Raw genomic sequence first — 18035 nt, forward strand, 5'->3', positions numbered from 1 at the left:
AAATTAAAAAGCATCATGATATGGTGATACTAATCATTCTATATTAAGACTTCAAAATTTGGGGGCGCCTGGGTGGCTCAGATGGTTAAAATCTGACTTTGGCTCAGGTCATGCATGATATCAGGGTCCTCTGATGAGCCCCAAGTCACTGGGCTCCCCTCTCAGCAGGGAGTCTGCCTCTCCCTCTGCCTTTCCCCCCACTTATGGGCATAGGCACCCTTTCTCCCTGTCAAATAAATAAAATCTTAAAAAAAAAGACTTATAAACTTAAATTACTTCTTTGCACATTTGCTTGGTAACTTGTTTTAGGATTTTGCTTTCAATATTTCTAGGTGTACAAACAAGATATACTTATTTTTAATTCAAAATGACCTATCTGCATTTAAATGACTATTTTTGTCACATTTATTGTGCCTCATTACTCATATTACGTTATTTTGTTGCTCGTTGTTTCCTCTTCCTTTGTAACTTTTATTTCCTACCTTCTTTTGAATTGACTGTTCTTAAAATCCTGTTTTTCCTTCCTTCCCTCTTTGGACTTGAGTTTTACACCGTTTCTATCCTTCAGTGCTTACACTGGAAATCTCAATGCGCTATGAGCCGTTTAGTGCTGACAAACTTCCACAGAACAAGTTTCTAAGTTCAGTCATGTTCTTATTTCTAACCCTGGCTGCAGTCCTCTGTCGATCACAATCATTTTGTTTCCTGGACAGAACCGCTCCCTCCTGTTTCTGTAGGGTACATGCCTGACACATGACCGGTGTCCCGTATTTGCCTCTTGTGTTTCTGTTACCCTCTGAGTTTACACATTTCTTTCCTCGATGTTTCTTCTAGCGTCCGGGACTCTCCTTACCAGATCACCCGCTTTCATTTTAAAAACCATTCTTGAAACTTCGTCTTCTGGAGTCGGCTGGTGGTGTATTTCTTCTGTGTCTGTCTGTCTGGGTGTCCCTGTATCTTGGCTGGGGACACACTTGGAACCGGACAGTTACGGTACTTAATGCTACACGGCGAGGGGAGTGCCGGCACCTGCAGGCTTTGCTGGGTCCACAGAGGGGGTCTTGTCTGGCTCCGACAGTCCTTGCTTTGACACCTTCTGGTCACCTCCACTCCCTTTCACATTCTCTTTAATCTTCCTTGATTTCGGCATGATGCTTCTACAGGTGGATTTACTCTTATTTATCCTGCCTGGTATCCTAGTATTTTTTCAAGTCTGGCCACTTCTTGGCTATTTTGGCCCTTAATTATTGCCAGTCTCCTCTGTTGAAACTTGACTCTGACCCCAGTTCTCCCCTCCCTGTCCCCGCTTTCCTTCCTCCCACGCCTGTCTCTCTGGGCTAGAGTCCCTGCCACTTATCTACACTCATTTTCCGTTGTTTCCAGTGTTCTGATCCCACATGTCCAGTATCTGATTTGACAAGTCTTAAATTTCAGTGAGAATATTTTCGTTTCTAAACCTTCACTCGGTTCTTTTGTAAGTCACGATCACCTTTGTCAATAGTACCTGGTTGCTTTCTCAATCAGTCCCAGACCTTGTTTTTCCAACAGCTCACGCATTTATTTTATTTGATGTTCTTAAGGTATCCGTGATCTGGGATTTTTAGGCATCCATTTACTCCGTGGTTTCTTCTGCCTCCCACTTCTGTCCCCTGGGGCTGCATAGCCCTGATTGTGAGCTCATGTTTGGTGGCATTTTTATCTGTGGGAATCCTTGGGGAGGGCGGGCCTCTAGCAAGAATGTCACATACTTCTATGATGAGCCATCGGTACTGCTGACCTGTGGCCACACTAACTTAATCCAAGGACCATGTAAATTTGAACTCCGGATCTGTGTGAGGGCAGGTCTGGGGACGTGTGTTTTCAGGGAGTTATTTCTTGCTACCTGGGGGGTTAGCTGGAAGGTCGGTCCCTTTCCACCTTCTCTCTGGGTTTAGAAGCCTTCTGAGACCTCCAGCGACAGGGCAAGGTTTGTGTCCCATAATCCCCTTTTATGCACCCTAGACCCTGTTTGATTTCCCCTATGAGGCCATTTAAAAATGCAGCTGGCAGCGAGGGAGGTGAGCAAGCATGCCGGGGTCGGCCACGGGGCTGTCATCGTATCTATCGGGTTAAACTTAACCGTAGGAACTCTGATAATGGTACTTTCAGTGAATGGGAAACATTAATCTGGTATTCCTATCTTATTAGGAAAAAAATAAAAATGGACATGATTAGTTACTCACAGGTAAACAGAAATAGCTACCTTAACGCCTCCATCCTCAGACTAATTACACTGTACACATCAAAGCTTACACCTCGAACTGGCTGGGGAATACTTTAATCTGTTCTCTTTATACAACTGTCTTGTCCAATGTCTGCCTAACTTACACAGTTTAAGCAACACGAAATTACAGTTTGCACAGGGAAATTATATGGAAATCACCATTCATCCCGGGCAGCGTCACAGTTGCAGTGACGTTGAGAATCAAGGCAGTTCCCCTGTAATCCACAAGCACACTTTTGAGCACCAGGCAGAGAACCTCCCCAGTAAGTGTGTGTTTCATTGGTTCTTCCAACCCACCAGCTCACGAGGGTTCCATCTGAAAGACAAGTATGAGAAAAGTGACACCTACTTTGCCCCCCACTGCCTGCCTCCCCAGCATAGTCCTTTACTCCCCTCTGTCTAAAACACAGATGAGCAGAGGTTAACTCCACAACAGGGTCCTTTCAAGGAGGACTTCCAAAGGTTTAAGAAACATTTCCACATCTAGATGTACATTCTCACCATATGTTTTACTTTTATTAGAAAATGAGCAAGTCGTCCCTAACTCATTCAGGCATGATATCTACACATTTCTCCTGAGGACTCCAATGACATCATTTATTTGGACAAAACATTGAAAGAACTGTCATTTAAAAAAAAAAGGAATGAATGAAAACCAGAGTAATTTGTACACTGCATCCAAAAGCTGTTCGAGAGCCTAAAATGCCATTGGAAGATGTAATATGGGACAAAATATGGATTTCTTATCTATGGGATGAAAAGACCGGTACTCTCCCGTCATGTCTTCCAAGTGTGCTGGAGGAACGAGTTTCTCGTACTGACACGTTGGCTTTGTATCTGGAAACCACAGACATGGCCTGATAAGCCTCCCTCGTGCCCGAGGCGGGTCCTGGGCTCTGGACAACTGAGGCCAGTCTAGCTCAATGCTCAAATGCTCCAACAGGGCCAGAGGCCCCCTCAGCTCTTCTGGGCTGTGTCCTCTGCTGAGGCCCCAGGACAGACATGCAGGGTGAGGATGACAGGGAAGGAGGGCCCTCGGGAGGGTGGAGGGGAGCAGTGCCTCATAAACAGAGTCAGAGCAGGAGAAACGGAAGTGACCTCCATCAGCCGCCTGCGAAGACACCTGTCCATTTCAGCGTGCTCCCTCCCTCAGACCCTCAGGTTGTCCCCACCCGGCCCCCACCGGGAATCTGGAACACGTCCCACCTTCTCCCTAACTTACAGCCGCCACCGCTCGTTATGGTCCCCTGTGCGACGAGCCTTCACCTGCTGCCCACAGCCTCCCAGCGGGCGCACACGGGCCGCACTCATGACCGCCCACCGCAGGCCCGCTGGGTGAGATGTGCGCCAAGAAATCAATGTCTGCAACGTTTGTTTTTTCCCCTCAGTGTGTTGAAACTTATCTGTAGGGGGTGGAAGATCTTTTCCACTCAACAGACACTTTTTAAAACACCATTTTAAACATGGGATTATTCAACATCCTTTCCATAGACGGAGGAGCAAAGACATCGTTGCCCACGGATGTTTGCTCACACCCGATTCTCTCATTTCCTCTATCAAGCAAGAACCAGCAAGTGTTGTTCAAGGTACAGAATGCATTGGGCTCCATTCAAGCTTTCTTGGAGCAATCCAGAGAACGTGCAAAAGGATCATTAAGAACAATGCAAAGAGGAAGAAGAGGCTGAAGGGAAGGGAACAGGGCTCCCCCCACCTCCGGCACCTGAGCCCCTGGCTGGCTGTGCTCCGCTCCGGCCACAAGGGCCATCCTCAGGGACCTTCACGCCCACGGCACGGAGACCGAACAGTCTCCTGGAATCAGCACTTGCCGCCCTTGAGCTCCCTCTTAGGCCCCCAGAACCGCAGCCCCTGACACCTGCAGCATAGAGACCTACCAGCTGCTGCAGGCAAAGGCCGCGGGACCCTAACAAGAGCTGAAGCCCACGGCTCCCCAGCAGCCCTCCCGGAAAACCACAGGAGCCAGGCCCCCGCCTTCTCTCCTCTCACGATAAACCCCGGTGAGCTGGTAACAACTGAGGATTTGAACACAGGGGAATTCTTGGGGGGAAAACTCGATTCTGACTGACATTCCCGTTCCCAGTCCGCTCCATGACACTCTTAAGCTCCCGACAGCCACCTAGGGTGGTTTCCCACCATATAACCTTCCACTGAGGGCTCCCGGGGAAGGCTCCTTGCGCCCATTCATGTCCGTGGATGACCACCGTGAACCAGTGCGACCCTTTTCAGGTGTCTCAGGCGACAGTGTTTAGGCCTCGCCTGCGCCGTAATGAAGGGCCACTGGGCTCACGGGCTGGACTGCGCCCGTCTGAAGGAGGTTTGTGCGAGTTCTCCAGCAGCAGCCCACGGAAGGGCAGCCTCCAGCCTGTGTAGTTAACAAGTCCCTCATTCCGTCTCCACCCCAACCCCAGTTAAAGCCTCGGTTTGGTGGCGGCCGTGGCTGCGTTATTTACCGCTGTGGGAGGGAGCACAGCCGAGGAATCACTTGCGAATCAGGTAGGGAGAGGCCCGCCCTCCGTGTGGGGATTCTTTACTGACCTGGGCCGCGTGTCCAGGCTGTGGCACAGACCACACGCCAGCGCGCAGAGTTTGCTCCCAGATTCAAGGGGGTTTGCTTGCCGGCCCTGCTAGCGGCTGGCGTCTACACCGCTCTGCTTCGCCTCTTTCCCTGCTCCAGCAGCCCAAGCCGCCCTGAGTTCCTCCCCCGGGGGCTGCTTTCTCCGTCCTGGGAGCGACCCGGTTTAGCTGGCTCATCTGTTTGGCAGGAACCCAGTCGCAAGGAGCACTAATCCCCCAGGACTAACCACGCATTCCACATGCTGGAGCGAGGCCAAGGAACAGCGTTTGCTTCATGCCTTTCATCGACGTTGTGCAGTTCGGTCCCGGCGAGGTCAGTGTCTGAGCACGAAAGTCTTGGGGAGAGGAACCCCCGGGCTGCTGAGCGGCAGGTTCAGACCCTGAGCTTAGAGGACCCTGACTACCGTTCTGACAAAATGAGGCATTTCAAAGGAAGAACATACGAAACCAAAAGTAAAATTTTCAAGAATAGAAGCGCTATGAAAAGCCACTAGCCGGGGTGCTGCGTGAGAGGAGCTGCGTAACACCGACACGGCTCCCTATTAATGATGACCGAGAGACTAATCACACTCAGCCCATGATGAAGAATCTCTCAGGATAATCGCCTCCAGATAACTGAGCCCCGCGTGCTGTCCCCCATCTGTCTAAGACCAAACATTTCGGAGGCGTGGCCGCCCTTCATGGTGGCTGAGCCCTGAGCGTTCCGATGACCTCGTGAGGAGGCTTTCGTCGATCCGTCGCCCACTTGAGTCTGGGAAGAGACTTCCCAGCTCGCTCTCCGCTTTGAGCGAGGGGCCACACATACGGACCCCGCTCTCCGCTCCGAGGAAGCATCTCTGTAACGTCCCGATCGCGACATGGCACCTGGGTCAGGCCCCTGCCACCGGTGGGCACGGCAGCCCGCGATGGCGAGGGACTCCCACGACTCACCGCGGCCAGCTGAAAGCCTCGACTTCTTGCAGTGCAGGACCAGCTCCTGCCGGCAGTCGTCCGCACCGTCCGTGATGGCTTGGAGCTGGTCCGGGCTGGCTGCGTACTTGAAAAACACGGGCTGGGGGCTTCCTCCATTCGAGCTTTTGACCTTGGCCAGCTGGGAGCCATTGTGCTGTACCGAGATCCAGGTGGTGTCCTCTGGGCAGAAACAGGGTTGGGAGGGAGACAGCGACTGTGACTAGGTTGGAGCAGTTAAACATAATGTGAGAGTCGGAAGCCTCTTTTATCTGAATTAGGGTTTTATTGTTTGTAGCTATCAGGTCTCTTTGGCGTTGGAGTCAGCATAAGGGACACGGTTAAACTGTTAGGAACGGGGACTCTCTTTATTAGAATTCGTCTTACCCTGAATGCAGCCAACATCGTCAGGGGGCCAATTCTTAAAACTCTGTGTTATAATATTCAAAGTTATAAGTAAAACGTTTTGTCCCTTAATTTATGCCTTTCCATTACTGTAAGAAGAAGCTAAGTTTTCACTGTGTGTGTATGTGCCCTTATGTTAATACACATATTACTCTCCACTGGACTCAGCATTTTTTCCTCTGGTAATCAAAGAAATGCATAAGAGACCCATGGGGGGAATGAGCAGCTCACATGATCATGCAAAACGATAGGAAATCAGTATTTTTCACAAAAATGGACTGACCGTGTGTCAGCATCTCACTCAGTGCCCAGCCCCAAACAAGCGCCCGCTGGAGTCGCTGATAGACCCATTCCTGCCAGGAGCACGACTCACTCATGTCTGCTGGTGAATCCTGACCTGTTTCTGCTCCACTGATCACCCATAGTTTTAAAAGAGATTTTGAAACAATGGATGAGCCCTCCACGCTGTTTCAAACAGAAGAGAAAGATCTCCCTTTCTTCTACCTTCCCCCCAAATCTAGGTCCTCCCACAGTGTAAAAGGGCCATGGTTCAGGGGCCAAAAGGCTGGCTTCATGTTGTCCTAACCCAACTTCACTTATAACATCAAATCACATAAAACATCCTCTGGAACACGCATCTGGTACAGACATGATCGGTCGACATATTTCCAAATTATAGGGGCTGGAAACAGTCACGTGAGGTTTGTTCTTATTACTTTTAATGGCTAAGACCTAAACAAGGTTAAAAAATCAAATCGATTTTTTAAGGTTAATCAAGGTTAAAAAATCAAATTCATTTAAGGGGCTCTGAGCGTTCCTATAGCAATTTGAATCCCACAGGTTTTTCTCCCCCCCTTTAATCATGTTTTCACCAGACATTTTATATTTCAACATTTTCCTGGAAAATTTCTTAAATGGACCTGGTGTTATTTTTTGCAATTACCTACTCACATTCACGGTCAGGGTTTCTTCCACCAGACGAAAGGGGGTGAGAGTGCCGAAGGAGAAGCCAGGGGCTGGGCTCGGGGATTCGTGGGTTCTAATGCCGAAGGGTCATTTATGTCCATGGTTTATGGCACAAAGAGAAACGCTGTGCCTGAGGGGCTCCCGCAGGCTGGTGGCCGTGTGATGGACTCATGGTCGTGCATGTTACAGTGTAATCAGAGATTCTTGAGTGGAGAGAAGGGAAAGTGTGAACATAATCTCAAAGCTTCCTTTTGAAAAAAAGAGAAATGTCAATGCTTGTCCTTTCTAGAAATATCACTTGTAAGGCCCCAGCGAGGGCTTGTTATGTTTCCTCGATGTGGCACAACGTGGGATTTTCATAGGTTTCCGACTGTAGTGGGAAGGCACCCTGGAGAGGCAGCGTGACGGAAGCTCTCGAGGACGAGGAGACAGACCAGGGAACTGAAGGGACCAGCATGATGGAAAGACACTTGGTTGTTACGCACCATATACCGAGCACAAACGAGATTGGAGGAAATTAACTGTCATGGGGAAAATTTCAAGCAGGACTTTTGAACTGTTGAATGAGGCCCCATCACATCACGTTCTCCAGCTCAGTGGAGCCTCTCGTCTGCCCACGAGCAGGGAGGCTAACCAGGGCTCCTGGCCCACCGTTTGCTTGGGCAAACCAACCTACATTAACGTGATGCTTTGGTTTGATAAGCAGGATATAAAAAATAACACTGACTCACCATATCTTATGATACCCCTAGTTTCTCTTTTTATTTTGCCAAATTATATCCACTTGGCAACCTGCAACACTTGGTACACTGTGGATTGTATCTCTGAACTATACAAGGCATCTTTTAAGGGGAAGCAGGTGGTTGAATGGGAAAAAGGAAACGGATGTGTATTTTCCACGGTCGGGGAAATGTGGCCCCTCGGTGGGTCTGCTATGCTCGTTTTCATCTCCCCAAGGGAAAAGAAGAAAAAAGACTTGATCACAAAAACCCTGATGCCTGCCTAGGGGGTCGGTCTGTCCCTCATGAGATGGACATTGATCTCCAGGAACGGGAAGGCAAGAATCCCCTTTCTGACAGAAGCCTGAAATGAAGCCCAAGCTGGGTCCAACACCAGGTCTTCGGAAGGGAAGCCAGCTGCCAGCATCTCTTCTGATGGGAAGCGGGTTCTCGAGCTCAAAGACGAGGAGGCAGGCGACACGCGAGGCGACGGGACCCATTGCCCTCCACGTGCAGGAGAAGGACCCAGTGGAGGACGGGCACTCACAGTGACACAGGACGGCAGAGGGAAGGGGAGACTAGCAGGCGTCCCTGCAGTCACAAGATGACGTGAACCCTGTGTTCTGGGCCGGACAGCCCCAACCCTTCTCAGGACTCGGCAGCACCACGATCCGGAGGGAAACACCACAGCGGGCGGCTCCCATCTGCCTCACGGCCCAATCCTCCTGCTGCACAGAACAGGGATGGGAGCCCGGGAGCACCCACTCACCCAACTCCAGGAGACGGGGCCACGGCACCACACAGTGTGGCCACCAGGCTTTCTGAGGTGCTCAAGTTCTCAAAGAGCGCTGAGGCCCGTGACCTTTCCAGAGTGCCTCATGCCCCTGGGTCTTATCCTGGATTTCAAAGGAAAACACACTCCTGGGAAAATAGAACCAGATCACAGGCTCTGATGGGCACCTATGTGCACGCAGGGCTGGGAGGGCCCAGCAGCTGCTGTGAACGTCCAGTGGGGGCCAGAGGAAGACAATCGGCGGCTCTGATCTGCCCCTGCGCTAGACCTAGGAGGCACTGGCCTTGCCGTGTTGTCCATGTGCCAGAGCCCAGGAGGATTGGACGCTTGTATTTCACCAAGGAGAGGGACGGCTCCTTGCGGCAGGCAGCCCCTGGGTCCTGGGAGAGGCCCAGAGGCCGCCCTGTCTCAGCCCCACCCCTTTGGGTCCCTCCGGATCAATACTTGCATTAGGGCCCCTACAAGGGCAGCCATTCTTGTCACAGTCTGGAGGCCTTGAGCTTTGCATGATTCACTTTAATATTTTCCACACAAGACAACGCTCTGAGACACAACTAGATACTCCAAGAAGTGTAGCTACCTCACGGTCTTCTTCTCCTGGAGTTTCAGAGGGTCATCTTGTCACTTAACAGGTCACACTAAGTGTAGCCTTATGTGTCTGCTCAGTCATTCGTGTGGACACCTGCTGTTTAACGTGGAGGGACACAGGGCCCCGCCCCTGGAACCTCCCACGTGTCAGTACCGTGGAATGTCATTAGGGTCTCCCCCTGCATTTCAGCCCATCGCACAGCAGGAGAGCAGAGCAGTTTCCTCGGAGAGAACCTTGTGTAGACACTTACAAAATTAGACACAGACGGAGCACTGTGTCACGGTCAATGGGAGAATACAGGCCCTAACTGGTGCTCTTGGAATCATCAAAAAATTCTCTAAGCCTTTGATGCCAACTTTGGTAAATGGGGAGACCGAACCAGGTGACATCAAAAGACTGAAAACCATGGTTCTGGCCATCTTCAAAGGCCGTTAACCAGGCACAGTGCTGGCCGAGCCACCATCTGAGGGCTGGGCTCTCACTGCTTGTCGAGACCATCTTCCCGTCCATCCACAGGCAGGGCCGTGCTGATGAGAGCGGGAGGACGAACTTTCCCAAAACACGCATCTTTCCACTCCCTTGGGAGCAGGGACAGGACCTGGTCCGGAAGTCGTGTGTCCCCACGCATGCTGGGCGCGCCTACTTTGGGAACTCCCTTTAGAAGCTGCAGGAGATCAGCCAGAATGACGTCCCCTCCGTGGGCGCAGGAAGGGTTCCTACCAGGCAAAAGCCCATAGAAAAGAGATGCAGGGTCGTGGTGCATGACTATCATCAAGGAACATATTTTCTCTCTTTTTTTTTTCCTTACAAATTCTAACATTTCAACATTATAGAATCTTCTGGAAGAGATGCTATTTTCGAGCAAAACCTGCCACACGTGACATGATGATGCCATGCTTACTGTCTGTCTCAGTTTTCAAGGGCAAAGCAGAGAACAATGGAATCACAACTCTTCCTAAGCAGAGAAAAATATATTCCGCAGCGGCTGTGCATGTGTTCATGAAGGAGACTCTCCAACCCACATGCAGAGACTTTTTATTTTGTTTTATTTTATTTTATTTTTTACAAATTCCCAGCAAGTGTCCCTATCTACAGGCACCAGAGATACCCCAGAGATATGCAGGCCCCGGTCCAGACCACCTGAATAACATGTATACCGCAAGACAGCGAGTCAGAAGAACGTTTCGGTTTCCACTGCATGTACAGCTCACCTCTCCGCCCTCCTGGAGTCAGTATGAAGTGTGTGATGACATGATGCCTAACAAACGTACATACCTCGATCAAGAATGCCTCTTGCTGTCTACGGCCATACCACCCTGAACACACCCGATCTCGTCTGATCTCGGAAGCTAAGCAGGGTCGGGCCTGGTTAGTACTTGGATGGAAGAATGCCTCTTGCTGAACGGATGCCAGCCATCGTGGGCGCTCTCGGCGAGCCGCGATCTTTGCTGCTGGAGAGACTTGCCTTGCTGTTGGCACTGCTGACTGATCAGGGTGGCAGTGCCGAAGGTCAGGGCGGCCGTGGCCACTTCTGAAAAGAAGACAACGGTGACATCTGCAGCACGACTGACTCCTCCTCTCCTGAGTGACATCTCTATAGCATGGGATGCCATCGGTTCGCTTTTTACCTGCAGTAGAATTTCTTCCAAACTGTCAACAAAGCTGATGCAATATTCTAAACACTTTGTTCTTTCAACCGCCTTCACTGGGAGTAGATCCCACCTCCACAAACCACTTTCTCTGCTCATTCGTCAGCAGCAACTCTTCATCCGTCCAAGCTGTATCCTGCAGCGGGTGCGTCCCGTCCTCAGGCTCCACTTCTGATTCTGGCTCTCTTGCTGTCTGCACCACTCCCGCAGTGACCTCTCCCTCTGAAATCCTGAGCCCCTCAAAGTCATCCCTGAAGACTGGAATCTACTTCTTCCAAATTCCTAGTTATGGTGACCTGTTGATCTCTCCCAATGAATCATGAATGTTCTCCATGGTATCTAGGATGGTGAATCCTTCCCAGAAGGTTTTCAATTGACCTTGCCCAGATCCATCCGAGGAATCACTATCCAGGGCAGCTACAGCCTTAGGAAATGTTATTTCTTAATGACGATGACCTGCCAGTTGAAATGACCGCTTGATCCATGGGCTGCAGACTGGATGTTGTGTTACCAGACATGAAGACAACATAAATCTTGCTGTCCGACTCCATCAGAGCTCTGGGGCGATTGGGTGCACAGTCGGTAAGTGATGATAATGTGAAAGGAATCTTTTTCCTTTTTTTCCTTAGCGGGTCTCAACAATGGTCTTAAAACACGCAGTACACCATGCTGTGAACAGACGTCCTGTCCTCTAGGTTCCGCTGTTCCATTCACAGAGGACAGGCAGAGGAGACTTGCCGTGATTCCTAAGGGCCCTAGGATTGGAGAAATGATAAATCAGCACCTGCTGCACGTTAAAAGTCACCCGTCGCGCTGGCCCCGACCAGACGATGAGCCTGTCCGTGGAAGCACTGAAGGCAGCACGGACTCCTCCTGTCTAGCTGGGAAGTCCTCGATGGCACCTTCTTCCCGTGGGAGGCTCTCGCGTCCACCCTGAAAATCTGCTGGTCAGGGCAGCCGCCTTCGGGAACGATCGCCATCTTCCGGATCTTCCGGATCTTCCGGATCTCCTGGATCTCCCGGTCACTCGCTGCAGCTCCTACGGCAGCGTGCCACTTCACCTTGCACTTCCGTGCCACGGACGCGGCCTCCTTCCTTAAACCTCAAGCACGGATCTCTGCTCGTTTCAGGCTTCGCTCCTGCCGCGTCCTCCCCTCTCTCTGCCTGCACAGAACCGGAGAGAGTCGGGGCCTCCCGCTTTGGCTGAGGAGAAGGTCGTGGCTGGCTGGGCCTCTTATCCACTAAAACGTTCTCTGTATCAGCGATAAAGCGGTGTCACTTTCCTCTCATTCGTGTGTTCACCGAGGCAGCACTTTTAATTTCCTTCAGGAGCTTTTCCTTTGGTTCACCACTCGGCTAACCGGCATCAGGGGCCTCCGCTTTCAACACGCCTTCCTCACTGAGCTTTCATCGTGTCCAGCCTTTGTTGACAGTGGGAGGCAAGCAGCTTCTCCCTTCTGGTGAACATGCAGAGACTACGGTAGGGCTGTGAGTTGGCTTAAATTCAGTACTGCTGTGTCTTGGCAGTAGCGAGCCCAAGGACAGAGAGGGGCCTATGTGAGGAAATGGCCAGTCGGTAGAGCCATTTACCAATGAAGTTCACGGTCTTGGATGCACATAGTTCATGGCGCCTGGAAACAACCCCAATAGTAAAGATCACTGGTCACAGATCATCATAACAAATATGATGGCAACAAAAAAGTTAGAAATACTGTGAGCGTCACCAAAATGTGCCACAGAGATGCCAAGTGAGCAGGTGCTGTTGGAAAATGGGGCTGGTAGACTTGTTTCACGCCGGGCTGCCACAAACCTACAATTTGTTTCAAAAAAGAAAAAAAAAAAGCAAATCCCTTTGATCTGAATCCAAGCTCAGTAAAGCAAAATGCAATAAAATGAGGTATGCCTATATTTAAAATAGCAAATGCAACCTATAATAGTCATAGTATGTTCAGTGAGCTGAATTCCATCTGTCCCCCTCCCTCGTCTGAAGGTCAACGAGAGACGTTCATTCCTCTTCTTACTCAAACGCGGTGTGGCCCCTGGAAGCCCGCGGCACAGCGGTCAGGGGTGAGGACGGGCGACCAAACGCCTGAATCGGACATCTGACCAGAGAGGGAGGTGTTGACTGGGCTGAGACAGAAGCTGTTGCAGGAAGACAGAGGCAAAAGAAACAGAAAATCCACACCAATCCACGGACATAAAAAGCACAGCAGGGTGCCCTGACAGGTGTCCGTTCCGCAGAGAATTTCCTTTTGAAATTGATGGGAGAGTATGTAAAGCAGCTGACTGGCCGCCCTCCGTCCTGCCACGACGCCGGCTGGAGGCCACTCGCCATTTCTGTCATGGGAAGAAGGAGGCTGTTTAAGAAACACGGTGGCTCGGTCAGCACAAGCATGGCAGAGTCCATGGTAAGTGCTGGGTCACGGACACGCTGAGTCGATGAATCAGGATCTGAGCGGGGCAGCGGGCAGGTGTGGAGCCGTGCGCTCGACGTGTTCCTCGAGCCCATGCCGACTCTTATGAATCTGATGCGGAGTCATAGCTCTGCCTTCATGCCATCTCCTCCCTGAGACAAATGTTCCTGCGGTGCCGTGTCTGGGGACCAGTGTTTGGAGCACGACTAGGAACACATCAGAGGACCACTGCGGGGGGTTCCCGGGGGCACAGACGGCCCCGCTGTCCCCGCAGGCAGAGCCATCGAGCTCACGTTTCTCATCCTGGCATCAATGAAGTTAGATTCTGTCTCTTCTGCATAGGAAGGGGATCGATCTGTTAACAAATTGCATAAACAGTCCCTTCAAAATAGTTTATTTTTTGTTTTGGTTGCTTTTATTCTAAAGATGCTAAAATTTATACGGAGTATATTCAGAGTATATTCTGGCATGAGTTTGGAAGGCTGTTACCAAGTATATACTTGTAGCCATTGCTTTAGAATTTTGTGTTTTGCATGTTTCTCCAAGTGTGAGTATTTGTTTATAATAATTAAAGAATGCTTAATTGTCCACGGGCCTGGTAGCTTCACGGAGAAGGTGGCCTTGCAGCGGAAATATTTCCCTCCCGGGAGAAGAAGGCCAGGATCTTAGTTCTTCCACAGTCACAACGAGGTCTGTTGGGGGACCTCATGGGACTGTAATTCTGGTTCCTTCCTGGATCACCTTGGATTGTTTTAAACTTTTGATTAAAAACTTCGCAGTGTAGCTTCTGGAAATATTTGTCGTCTTTGAGTTGGCTCTGCATTTCTCTGTCTTTAGCATGACGCTTTCCTTATGGCTTTGAGTTTCATAAAAAACCTGGGCATTTACCATTATTTGGAAATCCTCTCCACAGTATTTCTAACAAAGCAGGATGTGTGCGTGCGTGTGTGTGCACGTGTGCGTGTTCCATGCTCCAGCTCAACCCTAACTCATGGAACTTCATGCCATTTATTCATCACATAGAATAAGAATATACCAACCTCAGGGGTTTTCTTTTATGAAAGGCAGCTAGAAACTTTTCTAAAAACCTAATTACCCAAAAGGCCTTGTGATACAATGATCTGTACTTTGCTTGGTCATTTGCAAAGCAATATGAAGGCGTACATGGTTGTTAAGTGTTATCTGATAATAAAAACATATAGCAATATCAATCATTAAATCATGACCCCTAACGTTCACGAATTCCTACACACACAGACACGCACATGCACGCTTTAAAGCTCTAAGACTTTCCAAGATTAAGTTAGAGAGTTTGGAAGATGTTTAACTTACAGAATCCATGCCTTCAGTATTATCTGAACGCACGTGAGCCACTCTGCTGCCCTCGCGGATGCTCATTAAACTCCACCACAGCCAATTTTACAAATGGAGCAACGGAGCCGTGGCCTGGACCGAGAAATGAACAGTGGCACCGAATTTTACAGCTGCATCGGCTCTATTTCTCCCTTCTGTGATGCCCTTTGCCCTCTTTCCATTTTAATTTTGGTGGACACAGGGCAGGCTGTGCCAACGAAACCAAAGATCCAAGCCCCGTGGCCATGGCTTCTGAATCTGTATGTACCTCCGAATTTCTCAGGGAGCTTCATAAAAACACAGCTTTTCCTGGGATGCTGCCGCAGAACCCGATCCCGCTGAGAGCAGAGCTGCCCTTCTGTGGACAGTGGACAAGGGTGTGGGGACCCAGAGACGGCCCATGTTGCTGTGGGATGCTGGACAGCATCCACCAGCCACCCCAAAGCAAAGGGGATCCTGCTGGTCTGTTCAATTAATGTGTAAAGTCACTCTCCAAAATGTGTTTTTAGAAGTTCATAGTGCCGAGGAGATTCTAACTACCCAGCACGCTTTCAGATGACACATTGCACTTGTTTTTATGACCAACAGGTCCCCACTAACTAGTCGCACAGCTGGAAACGCAACCTCACGTAGTCACTGCGGGAATGCTGCTCTCCTCTGCAGACCCGCCTCTTCCCTGCTGCTAATACCTGCACCGTCCTTCCAGGGCTCGGATGCAAACATGGAAGACGTTCCAGATGCCTGTCTTCCTCCAGCCACATTCGGTCCATGGATTCGGCCCCGACTCCCTCCCCTCCTCCATTCCCCCCTGCTCTGCCCCATCCCCACTAACGGGTCTCCTTGCTCCTGCCGGGCACAGCCTGGTGGCCAAAGGCCCCAACTACTCTGCCAGTGGGAGTCCTGGACCTGTCACTTTCCAGCAGTGTGACTCGAGGGTCCCCCTCGGGTCCTCCTCCCCCCACATCTGTCCAACAGATTAGGATCCCGGGAGCACTCCCTCTGCTTGGAGGCTTGCTCGGGTTTTCTGGAAGCAAACCTAACTGTCAAACTGAGTGCATTCCTGGATGGGTCTATTTAAAATTGTGACCCTTCCCCCATCCACGGTCTGTGCGCCCGCCCCCACCTTAGTCAGCGTCACGGCACCTGCCCCTGCGCACCAGCCACCTGCTCCAGCAGCAGCTCTCAGGGCTCTGGTTCTGCGCACAGACCTGCGCACCGCATACAGGGGGTGGGGAGTGTTCTCCTCCGCTCCCTGCTGCAGTTACCGCCGTGCCCAGCGCAGGGCGGGTACTGAGGACACAGGAGCTCCATGTTGGGAGGCACTGTTTTTTCAACTCCTCAGTGTGGGGCATTACTTGGACATTCCTTCGAGTCATGCCTGGGAGGAAAGTGATTCGCATCCTCAGGAGACAGTCGGTGAGGCCTTCTTCTCATATACATTGGCCAAGAGATTTTACCTATTAAAGGCTCCTTCTTTTTTTTTTTTTAAAGATTTTATTTATTTATTTGACAGACAGAGATCACAAGTAGGCAGAGCAGCAGACAGAGAGAGAGGGGGAAGCAGACTCCCTGCTGGGCAGAGAGCCCGATGCGGGGCTCGATCCCAGGACCCTGAGATCATGACCCGAGCTGAAGGCAGAGGCGTAACCCACTGAGCCACCCAGTCGCCCCTAGAGGCTCCTTCTTGCCTCGAGGATAAAAAACAAACAAAACCCTGGCTTATATGTCATCAGATAGTTTCTCGTGTTACCCAGAATCAAAACCTGAGCTCTGTTCTTGCTTTCTCTTCGCACTTTGACCATAACTACTCTTCCCTCTGCTAGTGGGCTCGCTCTGAAAAGGCAGCAGCAATGACAGACCATCAAAACACGTCAGTGATGTTAGGAAATTCGTATTAAAACAAGTGTCTATGAGCCAGCGGCACATTCCAAAGGCACTTTATAAATATGCACGACGAAAGCTTCCTGGGGAAGCCTGGACCACGTGTCCACCTGCGTGTTAAACTATTTTTCTTTTATTGTAACCGTACACTGCAGACAATCAGGCAGTTAGCTGCCTGTCACGCCTTTTGGCAGCAAATGTCTTTTTTTTTTTTTTTTTAATAAAGGTGACCTCAGCCTTACCAACCCTGCCAGCAGTTAATTATCAAGAAAACAACTTCAGTCATTGAAAACTTACTCACCTTTGCAATGTGCCAGCTGGGATCATTTTCACTTTTCTCCAGATCTCAAAATTTTTCAGTGTAAAAGGAACTTTGCTTATAGGACAAAATATATGAAAATCTTTAATAGGTCCTAGACTTCTGTGGTAATTAGACATGTGATTGATAAAATTAGAATGTATTACTGGGATGCCAGCATCTTTATTTAGCTTTCTCTGTTCTTGGCATTCACTTGAGCCATGAAAACAAAGCAGAAATTGAGTAAGTTGAAGGCCTGTTACAACCGCTGGAGCCCAGGATATGTAGAAAGATCCTTACATACTTAACACTGCACATACCTTCCGGTAAAGTAAGTCAATATATTTGCCTCTTATCCCGTTGCAGTGTTTTGGTCAGTTTCTATGATAAGATGCTTGCCCCAAGGCCCCCAACAGTCATACATCCATCCAATGCAAAGTTGGGGATAGTTTTGGGGCTGGAAGATATAACTGATCCAATTCAGATCAACACTAGATTCACCATCACCAAAGTGCTCAGATTTTGTGTATGGAGTGAGAGTAGGTGTAGAAACCACAGCAGAACTTCCAGCTTGTCACGAACCGCCATTGTCAATTCCCCCATAAATGACTCCTTCCATCTAGAAATTGCAACCCTATCGGGGTGACATATAGCCAGAGCAAAGAAAGCAAATTATAACCCGATTAGGGTTACCTGAGAACCATTTACAGCTGACTCTTTTCTGACCAGTGTCTCAGACTTTGCAAGGTCACACTCTAAGGTTGCCGAAGTCCCCACCAGGTCCACGTCGCTAGAGTAGCATGGGAAGTTTGTAAAGGAGGGTTGTTTCTGCTAGTGAAATGTGACATGAGCACAGAAGAGAAGATGTGGCCACCGACACACACACACACACACACACACACACACACACACACAGACAGGTTAAAGGAGGCATCCGAAGTTGCATCAGTACACAGGTAGCTGTCATTCACCACGGTACATGCACTGATCCTTTGCAGGACTTGCCTACGACACACCTGTATCCATCCACCATGTATAACTGGGTTTCTAGGGAAAATGAAATACTGCTTATGCATAGTTACACAGGAACACACACGTTCCTCGACAGAGCTAAACCTTGTGGTTTTGCACACAGCAACCAATCACACGAGCTTAACGGGCACAA

General features: G+C 50.0%; 1 protein-coding gene across 1 annotated transcript in view; it reads right to left on the minus strand.

The window, feature by feature from the left end:
- LOC308355043 (contactin-associated protein-like 3) overlaps positions 1–18035 on the minus strand; it is a gene marked incomplete at both ends in the record, with an annotated part of 141256 nt that overhangs the window by 20284 nt on the left and 102937 nt on the right. The window contains 2 exons of the mRNA XM_080822947.1: positions 2423–2579; positions 5786–5986. Coding sequence (XP_080679073.1) covers positions 2423–2579; positions 5786–5986 — 358 coding nt within the window. The remainder of the gene's footprint in view (positions 1–2422; positions 2580–5785; positions 5987–18035) is intronic.

This window comes from Martes martes, assembly GCF_963455335.1.
Source record: "Martes martes genome assembly, chromosome: 14".
NCBI classification, from domain to species: Eukaryota; Metazoa; Chordata; class Mammalia; order Carnivora; family Mustelidae; genus Martes; species Martes martes.